Below are 14,020 nucleotides of genomic sequence, written 5' to 3'. Positions count from 1 at the left end.
TTCACATTGCTGTTGGGTGACTTTATGCCACTCCTGGCGCAAAAATTCAAGCAGTTCAGCTTTGTTTGATGGTTTATGGCCATCCATCTTCCTCTTGAGCACATTCCAGAGGTTTTCAATGGGGTTCAGGTCTGGAGATTGGGCTGGCCATGACAGGGTCTTGATGCGGTGGTCCTCATGTGCGTCAGACAGACTCTTTTGGAGCATCTTACTGGTTTTCATGTCATAAATGACACGTTTTTAGGACTTTTGAAACTTTGAAAATCGTGTCTTGAGATCCCCACATTCTGTTGTGCTCATCCAGCAGTCAAGAACATGTCCTCAGCGGCTCTCATTATGTTTGTTGAGGCATGCTGACTGCCCCATGCTGACACGGCTCATAAAAACACAATGTTACATGTACTTCAAGCTTGAATTATCCTGTATTTTTTTGCGGAAATTACGTAAAGGAGGCATGATCAATTGTTTTGTTTTTGTTTTTTACATGCTGTATTTTTTATATTCTGTAATTAATCACACTAAATTAACACGTTAAATTGACAGCCCCTTCTGCAACAGTTTAGTGGTGCACATCTTTGGCAAGTTGCACAATTCTGTTACTATTCCACATAAAACTAAAACATGTCTGCTCTCACCTGCCAATAAAAATAGGCAGAAAAATCATGAAACTTAATTATTAATTTTTTTGTGTGCAAAATTCTGATTATGAACTTCGGTCAATCAATCAAGAATAATTTAAGAAAGAATCACAATCACCCACCCCTACTTTAGGATGAAACGTTATTGGCAGAATCTTTATAGCACAAGTACAGCTCTCTTTTCATACTAATGACTAACAATAAATATAATGAAGACAGTGGGTGCAGGTGAAGGTAACATCTGAAGGTCACTAACAATGCAGTGTGCTTAAAGTACATCAGAGTTAGTTCAGTCGAGACACACAGCTGACACGGTTCATAAAAACACAAAGTTACATGTACTTCAAGCTTGAATCATCCCCAACAATCATCCATGCGATTATCTAATCAGCCAATCGTGTGGCAGCAGTGCATAAAAACATGCAGATACGGCTCAGGAGCTTCAGTTAATGTTCACATCAACCATCAGTATGGGGAAAAAAATGTGATCTCAGTGATTTGGACTGTGGCATGATTGTTGGTGCCAGATGGGCTGGTTTGAGTATTTCTGTAACTGCTGATCTCCTGGGATTTTCACACACAACAGTCTCTAGAATTTACTCCGAATGGTGCCAAAAACAAAAAACATCCAGTGAGCGGCAGTTCTGCAGATGGAAACACCTTGTTGATGAGAGAGGTCAACAGAGAATGGCCAGACTGGTTTGAGCTGACAAAGTCTACGGTAACTCAGATAACCGCTCTGTACAAGTTGAGAAAAAATAGCGTTGTTTTGGCAGCACGAGGGGTACCTACACAATATTAGGCAGGCGGTTTTAATGTTGTGGCTGTTCGGTGTATGTCATGAAATCTGGCCCGATTGGAACACAGTGATTCTTTGATGCTGCACGGTTGCCAGGAACCCAATCCCTGTATCACTGTGTACATCAATAAGACATTGCATTTTCATTTTCTAGTGTTTACCATCAATGTTTTGGTGAATGCAGCCCCAAAAAATTCAACTTGTGACTCAATCATTTTAACTCTCATCTGAATTTCCCAAATAGCTGAACTGGGTGTAAACTGTCTGGTTTGTGTATAGCACTCTGCACATGCATCAAGCGCAAGGACTGTTCCAAGGAGACTGTAGATGTCAAGATCTATAGTAAAAAAAAGGAGTTACATTTTGTTCTGTTTCTCACCCGAAACCGATCATATTGCTTCAGAAAATATGGATTAAACCACTGGAGTCATATGGATTACCCTTGTGCTGCCTTTATGCGCTTTTTGAAGCTTGAAAGTTTTGGACTCCATTGACTTACATTATATAAAAAAAAACAAACAAAAAAAAACAGTTCAGAACACATTCTTCAAAATATCATTGTTTGTGTTCCACAGAAGAAAGTCATCAGAGTATGGAACAACATGAGCGTGACACGCAAATGGTGACAGAATTTGTTTTATTTTTAGGTGCACTATTAACTAGGAGAGTAGCTGTAAAAGCCATGTGAGAGAAGAGCATGTTAACTCTTTACTCCTCAACAGATGGATGCTAAAAAAAAGCAGTGTTGTGACAAATATATGAGAATAAGAGCCTGCTCTGTTACGTCTGGCTGCCAGCTAAAGTTCAGAGCTGTAAACGCTGTGAGAATGAAGGTGGGCTACTCACTGCGGCTCTCATACATGCTCCTGGATTGAGCCCAGATCTTGAAGGGGTCTGGTTTCTTCTGGAGTGTTCCATTTGCCGCCGCAGGGTCAAAGGGGGGCAGGACGGGCAGAGGCTGGTTGGGGGGTGGCGGTACAGGCAGGGGAGCCACCAGCGAGTTGCTGGGCACGATGGGAACAGGACGAGCGGGCGAGTCTGTGTGTGTGCTGCGATGACTGCACACACTGTGCTGAGAGCTGCTCTGACTGTCCTTCCTCTCCAACTGCTGAGAGATGCAAACATGACAAATGTTTACTTCAAACTATTCTTAAAGGAATTTACTATTTTTACCTTTAATTTACCTTTAACTATTCTTAAAGGAATAGTTCCCACCAAAAATGAAAATTCTGCCATCATTTACTTCCATCACTATATGGAAAAGAGCTGCATGAATATGCTGTTAAACATCTCCTTTTGTGTTTCACGAAAGAAAGTAGGTGATATGGGTTTGGACTGACATGAAGGTGAGTAAATTCAGTTATCCATTTTAACTTGTACAGCAGTAAGCACCATGGAACAATTGGAAAGGTAATTTATGGATGTGGGCTGGAGAGATAGAAACAGGGAATGACATGTGAGAGAGAGAAAGAGTAAAAAGAAGATGGATAAATGGAAGGAAGATGGAATTTAGTGCAGGATGGGGCAGGGAGGGAGAATTGAACAAATAAAGAGTTCAGAACTAAAAAAAAGACAATTCAGGGAGGAAGAGGAAGAGTGAGAGGAGGAACACAAATCACACAAGGTTGAGTGTGTGACTGAAATGCACACAATACTATGTGGTTGCTAGGATATTCTGGGTGATTGATAGGGTGGTGCTAGGTTGCAATGAGTTATGAGTGGTTATAGCACATTAATAGGTGGTTGCTAGGGTGTTCTGGGTGATTTCTGGGGTGTTGCTATGTGCCTATGAGTTCTAAGCGGTTTTAGCACATTGCTATGGGGTTGCTTAGGTTTTCTGGGAGGTTGCTAGTGTATTTTGGGTGGTTGCTAGGGCGTTGCTATGTGGTTGCTAGGGTGTTCTGGGTAATTTATGGGGCGTTGCTATGTGGCTATGAGTTCTGCGGGGTTTTAGCACATTGCTTTTGGGTTGCTAGGGCGTTTCTATGTGGTTTCTAGGATATCTTGGGTGATTTCTGGGGTGTTGCTATGTGGCTGTGAGTTTTGAGCATTTTTAGCACATTGATATGTGTTTACTTAGGTGTCCTGGGTGGTTGCTAGGGTATTCTGGGTGGTTGCTAGGGCGTTGCTAGGGTATTTTGTGTGGTTGCTCGGGCATTGCTATGCAGTTGCTAGTGTGTTTTGGGTGATTTAGGGGGTGTTGCTGTGTGGTTATGAGTTCTGAGCAGTTTTAACACATTTCTATGTGGTTCCTATGGTGTTCTAGGAGGTTGCTAGGGTTTTCTGGGTGGTTGCTAGGGCATTGCTATGCATTTGCCAAGTTATTCTAGGTGATTTCTGGGGCATTGCTTTGTGACTATGAGTTTTGAGCAGTTGAACCCATTGCTATGTTGTTGCTAGGGTGTTCTGGGAGGTTTCTAGGGTTTTTTGTGTGGTTGCTAGAGCATTGCTATGCAGTTTCCATGTCATTCTGGGTGATTTCGGGGGCATTGCTATGAGTTCTGAGCGGTTTTAGCATATTGCTAAGTGGTTCCTATGGTGTTCTGGGAGGTTGCTAGTGTATTCTGAGTGGTTGCTAGTGTGTTCTGAGTAATTTCTGAGATGATGCTATGCGTTCATGAGTTCTGAATGTTTTTAGCTTGTTGCCATGTGGCTGCTAAGGTGTTCTAGGTGATTACTGGGGTGTTGCTATGTAGCTACAGTATTTGTTCAGTGCAATTTTGGCACATTGCTTTATGGCTTCCAGGGTGCTCTGGGTGGTTGCTAGGGCATTGCTATGTGCTCATGAGTTCTGAGTGTTTTTTTAGTTTGTTGCTATGTAGTTGCTTGGGTGTTGTGGGTGATTTCTGGGGCTTTGCTATGTGGCTATGAGTTCTGAGGGGTTTTAGCACATTGCTTTGTGGTTTCTAGGGTGTTGCTATGTGGTTGCTAGGATATTCTGGGTGATTTCTGGGGTGTTGTTATGTGGCTATGAGTTTGAGTGGTTTTAGCCCATTGCTATATGGTTGCTTGGGTGTTCTAGGTGGTTGCTAGGGCATTACTATGCAGTTGTCATGTTGTTCTGGGTGATTTCTGGGGCATTGCAATGTTGCTATGAAATCTGAGCGGTTTCAGCACATTGCTGTGCGGTTGCTAGGGTGTTCTGGGAGGTTGCTAGGATGTTGCTATGTAGCTACAGTATTTGTTCTGTGCACTTTTGGCACATCGCTTTATGGTTTCCAGGGTGTTCTGGGTGGTTGCAAGGGCACTGCTATGTGCTCCTGAGTTCTGAGTGTTTTTTTCATGTTGCTATGCGGTTGCTAGTGTGTTCTGGGTGGTTGCTAGGGTGTTGCTATGTGGTCATGAGTTGTGAGTGTTTTTAGCATGTTGCTATGCAGTTGCTAGGATGTTCTGGGTGATTTGCTATGTAGCTATACATTCTGAATGTTTTTTTAGCACGTTACTGTGAGGTTACTAGGGTGGTTGCTTACTCGCACAAGTCAAAAGAGCTCATCCCCAAGTCTCTATGATTTTCTGGTCTCTATATATGATTTGGGTCCCTCCTTTAATGCAAGTCTATGATCCAAGTCTATGTATGTAAGTTTTATCATCAGCCAGGTGAAAATTATTCTAAGCGATTGGAAAGTTCAGCACTCCTGTGCATATTGTGGATTATTATGAGATTTATAGTCTGGATAATATGGGCTGGAAAAGTGATGATTTAAAATGTATTTTCATGTTCCTTAATAAAAGAGTAATATAGCATTAGGCCACTTCCAAACTAAACATGTATTAATGAAATCTAGCATGGACATTTTTATTTATTAATTGTTATGAAATCCCCTTCATTTTTTCATTCTTTATCTACCTCTGTCTAATTCACAACATCAGTAGTGGTCTACCGATATGAGTTGTTTAATAGCCAATGCCAAAACAGATATGTAGAGAGAATTGTGGATGGCTCTAATGGATATATATAGTGCACTTTTAAGGTGCAGTAAGCGATTTCAGCCGTTCTACTTCCACAAGACTAAGCTGTTGAAATAGCAATGCCCCTCTTTCCAAAATCCTGTAATTGTCCAAAGATACCAAATGAGCTTTATTGAGACCGACATAGAGCAGAAACATTTGTCAAAAACAACAGCTGCATAACAGAGCCCTCAACTGACAACTGTTATGATCAAAATGGCATAAAAATGGCATTATGCCTCAATAATTTGCTGAAACTAAAATACAATTAGAACGTGCAAAATGATTGACAGGTTGAAAGCGTCATTTTCCACGGACAGAGGACATATTTTTGTTTGCTGTATACAGAATCTAGAGCTGTCACTGCCCAACCGGTGAGATATCTCATGACAATTTAAATATCGACCAATTAATTGGTCTGGCTGATATACAGTCCATCACTGATAAAAATCAGTGAGCTTATTAGGGAAGTCAAAAGAAAAGTGTGTGTTAAATAGACACTGATAAACAAAGTAAGTTCAAGACTAAAATCACAAGACTGACATTCTCACAGATGAGATGAGAGGAGAGGAAATAAAGGAGCGACTGGTAAATGAGAAGAAAGACAGACAGACAGACATTAGTGAAGTTGTCTTACCAGCACTTTAGGGCTTCTCTTGGGCTGCAGGGCTCCTGTGAGACAGCGGCAGAGAGACAGAGAGATCATCACAATCACATTACACACACACACACAGCCTTTACATTACACACAGACGAGCGCAGCTTCAGCTTCCCTCCTTCATCACTCGCTGGATGCAGGTGCAGTCCTGTTGCTTGTGTGTGTGTGTCTGGTCTGGAGTGGATGTGTGATCAGCTGCTGCCTGAGGATGCTGCTCCACCCACTTGCCTGTGTGCGTGTGTGTGCACGTTTCTGTTTGCCCCGCCCCTTTCTTTCTGTTACATGCACTGCCTTGACATGCACGCACACACAAACACACGAAAGTGTTATTTTTAATCTCTCACCTACTCTGCCCCTCTACACACGCATATGAACTCATTAATAATGCAATGAAACTCGATTCACACAATCTTTTCTACGTGTTGCCATACAAGAATACTAATATAACGTATAAATTAGGGCTGTCAACTGATTAAAATTTGTAACTGAATTAATAACATAACATGTTGATTAATTAACAATTAATCACATATAATATTCACATAGAATATTGATCAAGATGGCGCCATGGATGGCCGCCGTGGTGTGGATCTCTCCAATTCATCTGTTGTTTTTGTTTGTTTGTCCTGTGTTTAGTAATTTTTTCCAATCAGTTTTATCAGGGAAGAACTGCTGAACATTCGGCCAGACAATCTTTTCCCAGTTTTGGACTATTCTGTCTTTTTGCTGGACATTTTAGTCAGAGGCACAGCTGTGTTGTTAAAGTGCACTATGAGACGCAAGCGAGGGATGCGAGCCGGTGCGTTGGTCAAGATCCGTCAGCGTGGCTTTCGAACAGCGCTGCCGAGTATTCATCTCTGCTCTCTCCCTAACTAAACAGAAGATGTGCTGTCCTAATTTGGAAGCGCTCTTTATCAACTGTAAGCCTTTCTACTCGCCACTGGTGTTTTCCTAGTTTATTCTGGTGACTGTTACTATTTCTCCACAAGCATGTGTGAGTGGAGCGCTGCAACAGCTAGCTGATCAGATCACAGACACGGAACAACAATACCTGGACTCACTTATTATTATTCTTGGCGATTTTAACAAAGCCAAACTCACCTGTGAACTGCCAAAATACCAACAGCACATTACATGCCCCAGCAGAGACAGAAATATAGTGGATCACTGCTACACAACATTAAAGGATGCATATCGCTCTGTCCCTAGAGCAACTTTGGGACTCTTTGATCACTGTCTGGTTCATCTTCTTCCAACCTACAGGCAGAAACTAAAATCAGCTCTAGTAAAGACTGTAAAAAGATGGACCAATGAAGCAGAGCTGGAACTACAAGCCTGCTTTGACAGCACTGATTGGAGTGTTTTTGAAGCTGCAGACACCAATCTGGACGAGCTCACAGATACTTTGACATCATATATCAGTTTCTGTGAGGATATGTGCATTCCTACTAGGACTTATTTAACGTTCATGACAAACCATGGTTTACAGCAAAACTCAGGCAGCTTTGTCAGACCAAAGAAGATGCTTACAGAAGCGGGGATAAAATCTTGTATAATCAGGCCAAAAACACACTGACTAAGGAAATTAAAGTGGCTAAAATAAGCTACTCTGAGAAGCTGAAAAACAAGTTTTCAGCTAATGACCCTGCATCAGTGTGGAGAGGCCTGAAAGACATTACTAACTTCAAGACACCATCCCCCAACACTGTAGGGAATCAACAGCTGGCTGACGACCTGAATGTGTTTTACTGTAGATTTGAAAAGCTCAGTCTCATACTCCACACCCACTCTGACCTTCACTTCACACAAACACCAACACTTCCTGCAACCACCCTGCTCACATGTACATGTATGATTAGCACAGCACATGTACGTCAGTACTGGTGCCCCCCAGGGATGTGTGCTCTCCCCACTATTCTTCTCCCTGTATACCAATGACTGCACTGCCAAGGACCCCTCTGTCAAGCTCCTGAAGTTTGCAGATGACACTACTGTCATCTGACTCATCCAAGATGAAGATGAGTCTGCATACAGAAGGAAGGTTGAACGGCCCTCTCACTGGTGCAGGCATAACAACCTGGAGCTCAATACGCTCAAAACAGTGGAGATGATTGTGGACTTTAGAACACCCCAACATTGACCATGCTCACCTTTCTAAACAGCACTGTGGCAGCAATGGAGTCATTCAGGTTCCTGGGCACTACCATCCAGGACCTGAAGTGGGAGACCCTCATTAACTCCATTGTGAAAAAGACCCAGTAGAGGGTGTACTTTCTTCTCCAGTTGAGGAAGTTCAACCTGCCACAGGTGCTGCAAATCCAGTTGTCCTCAGCACTCACTGAGTCTGTCCTCTGCACATCAATAGCTGTGTGGTTTGGTTCAGCTATGAAATCAGACATGAGAAGACTACAAAGGACAGTTTGGACTGCTGAGAGGATTATTGGTTGCCCCTGCCCTCCCTTCAAGAACTGTACACTTTCAGAGTGAGGAAAAGGGCTGGAAAAATCACTCTGGACCCCACTTACTCAGCCCACTACCTTTTTGAACTCTTGCCTTCTGGCCGGCGCAACAGAGCTCTGAGCATCAGAATCGTCAGGCACAAGAACAATTTTTCCCTCAGGCTATCCAACTCATGAAAAGTTAAAACTGCCCCATTGTGCAATAATTACATGAAATTAGTCAATTATATTTATCTAACATATCCTACCTCTTATATCCTGCATTACATTCCCTTGCACTGTATATAACAGATTTGTATTTGAACATTTGTATATATATATTTTTTTGTCTTATTGTGTATTTCTATATATACTTTTATTTTCAATTGGCTTTTTTAAAAAAAAAAAATATTATTATTATTATCTCTGTCTTGTTGTTGTATTGTTTGTGCACTGGAATTTTCTGTCACCAAGAAAAATTCCTTGTATGTGTAAGCATACTTGGCATTAAAGCTCATTCTGATTCTGATATCATTATTTTCTTAGAAATGCCCCCAAATAAAGATAATTCAATATAAATAATTATAAATAAACTATTTTTGTATTTTACATATATAGATTCAGATTTAAATATATTGCTTTATTGTGGCAGATGAGTAAAACATTGATTAGACAATAGAATTGGTGTCTTTCGAAGTGTCTTTTGAACATAAGCATACAGTCGACAGCAATTCATTTTGCAACTGAGTTCACCAATCTGTCCTGTTATCACACCTCTCAGCTTGTAAGGTTTGTTAAAGCGTGCTAAATGCCCTCTGCTGACGTAGCTCATAAAAACAGTATACTGTATTTATTGTTCTGTTTAACTTTAATAGTTATTATGTATAGGATAATGTGTATATTGTCCTTATGTGTATATTATGTATATTGTTGATACATGTGCATACCTGTATAATTGCTTCAACTACTGCATGTTGATAAAACTGAGCCCAAGACTTTCACTTACCATTGCACTTGTGTACATGGTGAAGTGACAATAAAAAGTGATTTAATTTAAACAAATTCAAAATAATGTCTATACAGTTGTACAGTAAACTTGAAATACTATACTAAAATTTACATGGTATTTAGTAATACTCTTTCTCCCACAGCACCGTTAGACAAACTGTTTTGATCTGGGTCTCCCAACAATAGAGCACAACAGTCTGGTTCCGGAAGTAAAAATCCCATTCATATCTTCCATAGGCTAATTGATTTTCAACACTAACTTATAAACCTTTAAAGACAGACCTACCATGAGCTCCGAGATTGTTTATCAATGGTGTATGCTTCTGTTGAAGCCATCCGTCTGTGTTATTTCAACTTCATTTTTAAAAAATGGTCTTTAATAGCAGAATTCAACTACATTACCCATGGTACAGCAGAGAAAGATCCACCAATCAAAAAACCTTGACCAAAAAAGCCCGCAAAATAAGACCAGAAGCCACCACCCACACAAACTAGTCAGTCTCCCTGCACTCTCAAACTACTTATATATTTGTGTTTATTGGAATGTTTTGCAATAAATGTAAACTATATTTTTTTTATACTTATAATCAACAAACTAAAATCTATAGTTTTATATATTTCCATTGTTTTATATTCGATTACATCATTCAGAATGCTTCATGGGATTGTAGTCCGTGCCCTCATGAAAGACAGTAAGTACAGTCTTGTACCTTTGTATTTTTGTTTGATTTTCAACACATTTTTTGCCTTAAAACAAAGTCTGTAATGTGCGATTCACCTCAGAGCTGGTTAGTTTGGTTTTTATTAAAAAAGTCTATGGAAGAAATGAATGGGAAAAATACTTCTGGAACCCAGACAGCTGAAAAAGTAGGCGGGCACTGTTGCGCTCTATATATCATGATGTCATTGGAATACTATCTATATTTTCTTCTTGCTCACTGATTTTTCAAGGGGCACACACCCTTCAGCTGTCTCAAAATGCAAGCAGATGTACACGGTAACATAATTCTACATATAGTATATTTAGGCCTGGCGATTTAGTGCATTAATTCAGTGGCATTACTTAGAAACTTCAGTGCGTAAATTTACGTAAATAATATGTTAAAAATTAATAAGGGCCATAATAAGGAATGTTCACCTTTAAGTTTTATGAGTCTTGTTCATCAGGGGAGAGTAAGCACAAATCCAGCTAAACAGGCAACGCACGGCTGTACAGACCAAAAAAAACTCAGTGACAGTAGACAGCGCAAGATGAGGATGCTTTGTGTTCAAACAGCTGGACATAGCGCAACTCCAATTTTTGAGATGTGTTTTTCTAAGATTCAAACTACATTTTACTTGACAATGTATCCATCTGACGCATGTGTACATAGCAAGCACATGTCGTGGGCTTTGAGACTGGGCAAGCATCAAAGATTTTTAATACACATTATTAAATGCTATGCCCAAAACACATTATGCAGGTGAGTGTATTGCCATGGAAATGTTATATAATGTAAACTGTTACCCACCAGTCAATGGAAACAATTATATCACAGTGGCGAACCTCATGACCAAATTGTTTTAAATTCAGGACAGTGATATTGCTCAAATCACACAAATTAAAGATTGTCATATATTGAGCCGAGCATGTTTATATCCATTAAATCACACAATGAACCATAGTGCCAGAAGAGCTTGTTTGGACGTACAACAAAAATAAAGAGAAAAGACTGCCAGTTACTAGTTTCAACATCGTAGGCCTCACACGTCACTCTTCACACAGTTCACTGGAATGGACAGCAGCAATTAAATAATCTGACCACCAAAGACAACAATCTTAACCTGAATGCACAAGGCAATTGTAATGTAGACACGGTAGTCTACATCCCTTATTTTATTTCTAAATAGACACTGCGCCCTAACGTTAGAACTATAAAACAGACAGAGAATAACACAAGAAGGACATGATTGCCAGATCACCATTTCATAGCCTCAGACTAACCAGAAACAATAAACTAGTATCAATAATACAGATTTTTAATAAATGTATTAAATTACCTTTACTGGAACACAAAATCCATGCGTCTCTCCTTGCGAATGAACATTTGTTGTCACTTTGTTGTAAAAGTCGCCCGCTTGTTGAAGTTTCGATAGCCTCTCTTTCTCGATTTTTTATTGAAATTCACTTAAAATCAGTGTAGGTCGTCGATGCTTACACTGTAGATATACATTTTAATGCTTAATAATGCATTAGTTACGTGAACGGGAACCTGTTGACACAAAACTAATATCTAGCCTATCAGATAGCGTGACTGAAGGATGGAGCTTCTGATTGGCTTACTCATTTTGGTAAGCATGCTTTGTTTGGCCATTTGAAGCGGGCGTGTTGAATGAAAGGGCGGTCAATAATGCTTTGAATCAGAGAAAGCATAACATAAAGTGCTTATACCTGAGGGTGGTGCCAAAGCGAATACATGAATAACTGTTCACTGCTCAACTGAGATGAAAGATGAAGAATTTGAACGAAAACTTAAATATTTCATAGTCATTTTTCTTTTCACCCTTCTGTTAGGTAAGCACTTCTTACCTTGCTTATATGGATGGCACGCCCCTGGTACATAGACCCGTCTTACCTCAGACAGATTGACGAGAATTGCAAAATGGATTGCTGTGAACTTTAGGCCAATGATAGGCTTATGTTCAGTTATATGGAAAACTGTACAATATATTGCCTTCTAAAACCACTTTTTCTATTGTCAAATCAATGCTTTACATATCTGCCACGATAGTGTACTGTATATGAATTATCTGAATTATAATATTAATTACATTTAAAATAATTTAAATAAAAATATTAATATTTATTTTATCATTATTTAATGAATTATTTTTATTTGGGGGCCTTTCTCTGCAAATATTGATATATGCAATTAATACGATAATTAATCAGCACATTATGTAATTAAATCAATTGACAGCCCTAATAATATTATTTTAGAAAATGTGTAACCCAATTAAAGTAATTAAAAGTAATTAACTTAACTGAAAGTCAATAACTGTAATCTAATGACAAGAATTTGAAACAATACTGCTGAAAATCCATTCCAGAATAAAAAAGTTAATACCTGACAATATCTGACACACTCCAGCTACAGTATGCCTCTAAATCACTTCTCTCTCTTTTCTAGGCATCTACTCTTATCTAAATATCGTCATGGAAACAAACGAGTGGCAAGATGCAGAGATTTGCAGCACTGCATACAGCTGTGAGTGAGTGTGAGATTTTTGTTTTCTCCAACGCCAACTCTGCCTGGCCAAAATAAAAACCTGCATACTCTAATATTTGGTTGGACCGCCTTTAGCTTTGATTACAGCATGCATTCATCGTGGCATTGTTTCGACAACCTTATGCAACATCACAACATTTATTTCCGCCAGAGTTGCATACATTTTTGGCCGAGATCTTGTATTGATGACGTGAGAGTCGAACCACTCCGTAAAGTCTTCTCCAGCACATCCCAAAGACTTTCAATGGGTTTAAGGTCAGGACTCTGTGGTGACCAATTCATGTGTGAAAATGATTCCTCATGCTCCCTGAACCACTCTTTCACAATTTGAGCCCGATGAATCTTGACATTATCGTCCTTGAATATGCCCATGCCGTCAGGGAATAAAAAATCCATTGATGGGATAACCTGGTCATTCAGGTAGTCAGCTGACTTCATTTTATTGCCTCAAATGTTGCTGAGCCTAGACCTGACCAACTGAAGCAACCTCAGATCATAACACTGCCTCCAGAGGCTTGTACAGTGGGCACTATGCATGACGGGTGCATCGCTTCATGTGCTTCCCTTCTTACCCTGAACTCACCCATCGCTTTGGAATAGGGTAAATCTGGACTCATCAGACCACATGACCTTTTTCCATTGCTCCACAGTCCAATCTTTATGCTCCTCAGCAAACTGAAGTTGTTTTCTCCAATTAGCCTCACTAACAAGAGGCTTTCTTGTGGCCACACAGCTGTTTAGTCCAAATCCTTTAAGTTCTCATTGCATTGTGCATGTGGAAATTGTCATGTGTATTTTGTTGGTTCATGTTTTTCATGTCTTTTATTCTGAAATTCTAGTTCCTGTTTCATGTCCTGTGGTTCCCTTGTCATGTGATTTAATGTTTCCCTCCATGTTCATGTGTCTTGTTTTCATTGGTTGATTGTCTAGTTATCTTGTTATCAGTTCTGTCTTTTCATTGGTTAACTTGTTTGTCTTGTTACCCTTGTCCATGTATTTAAGCCTCATGTTTGCCCTTGTCAGGTATTGTGTTGTATGTAACTTTGGTTGTGAATTCAAGTTTGTCAAAGTAAAGCTTATGTTTCATTCATGTTTGTAGTTAGGGTTTTGGATATCACGAGTTGGAATAAATTTGCACTTGGGTTCTTTACTTCATCATCTTTGTCATTGACAGTGTCAGCAACATCGTTACAGAAATGCTTACTTTAAATATTAAACATAGCCGTGAGTTCTACTGTCGATTTTATTTTATGATGTGACTT

General features: G+C 39.8%; 1 protein-coding gene across 2 annotated transcripts in view; it reads right to left on the bottom strand.

The window, feature by feature from the left end:
* The window catches only part of magi1a (membrane associated guanylate kinase, WW and PDZ domain containing 1a), a 184,018-nt gene that overhangs the window by 23,239 nt on the left and 146,759 nt on the right, over nt 1-14,020 (bottom strand). For both annotated transcript variants that reach the window (XM_051652787.1, XM_051652785.1), the window contains exons 13-14: nt 6,023-6,057; nt 2,284-2,545 (exon numbers count right to left, since the gene is read on the bottom strand). In XM_051652787.1, the coding sequence (XP_051508747.1) occupies nt 2,284-2,545; nt 6,023-6,057 (297 nt within the window). The remainder of the gene's footprint in view (nt 1-2,283; nt 2,546-6,022; nt 6,058-14,020) is intronic.

This window comes from Myxocyprinus asiaticus, chromosome 24, assembly GCF_019703515.2.
Source record: "Myxocyprinus asiaticus isolate MX2 ecotype Aquarium Trade chromosome 24, UBuf_Myxa_2, whole genome shotgun sequence".
Taxonomy (NCBI): domain Eukaryota; kingdom Metazoa; phylum Chordata; class Actinopteri; order Cypriniformes; family Catostomidae; genus Myxocyprinus; species Myxocyprinus asiaticus.
The sequence above is the reverse complement of the archived record's forward strand: the minus strand, read 5'-3'. Positions and strand labels throughout refer to the sequence as shown.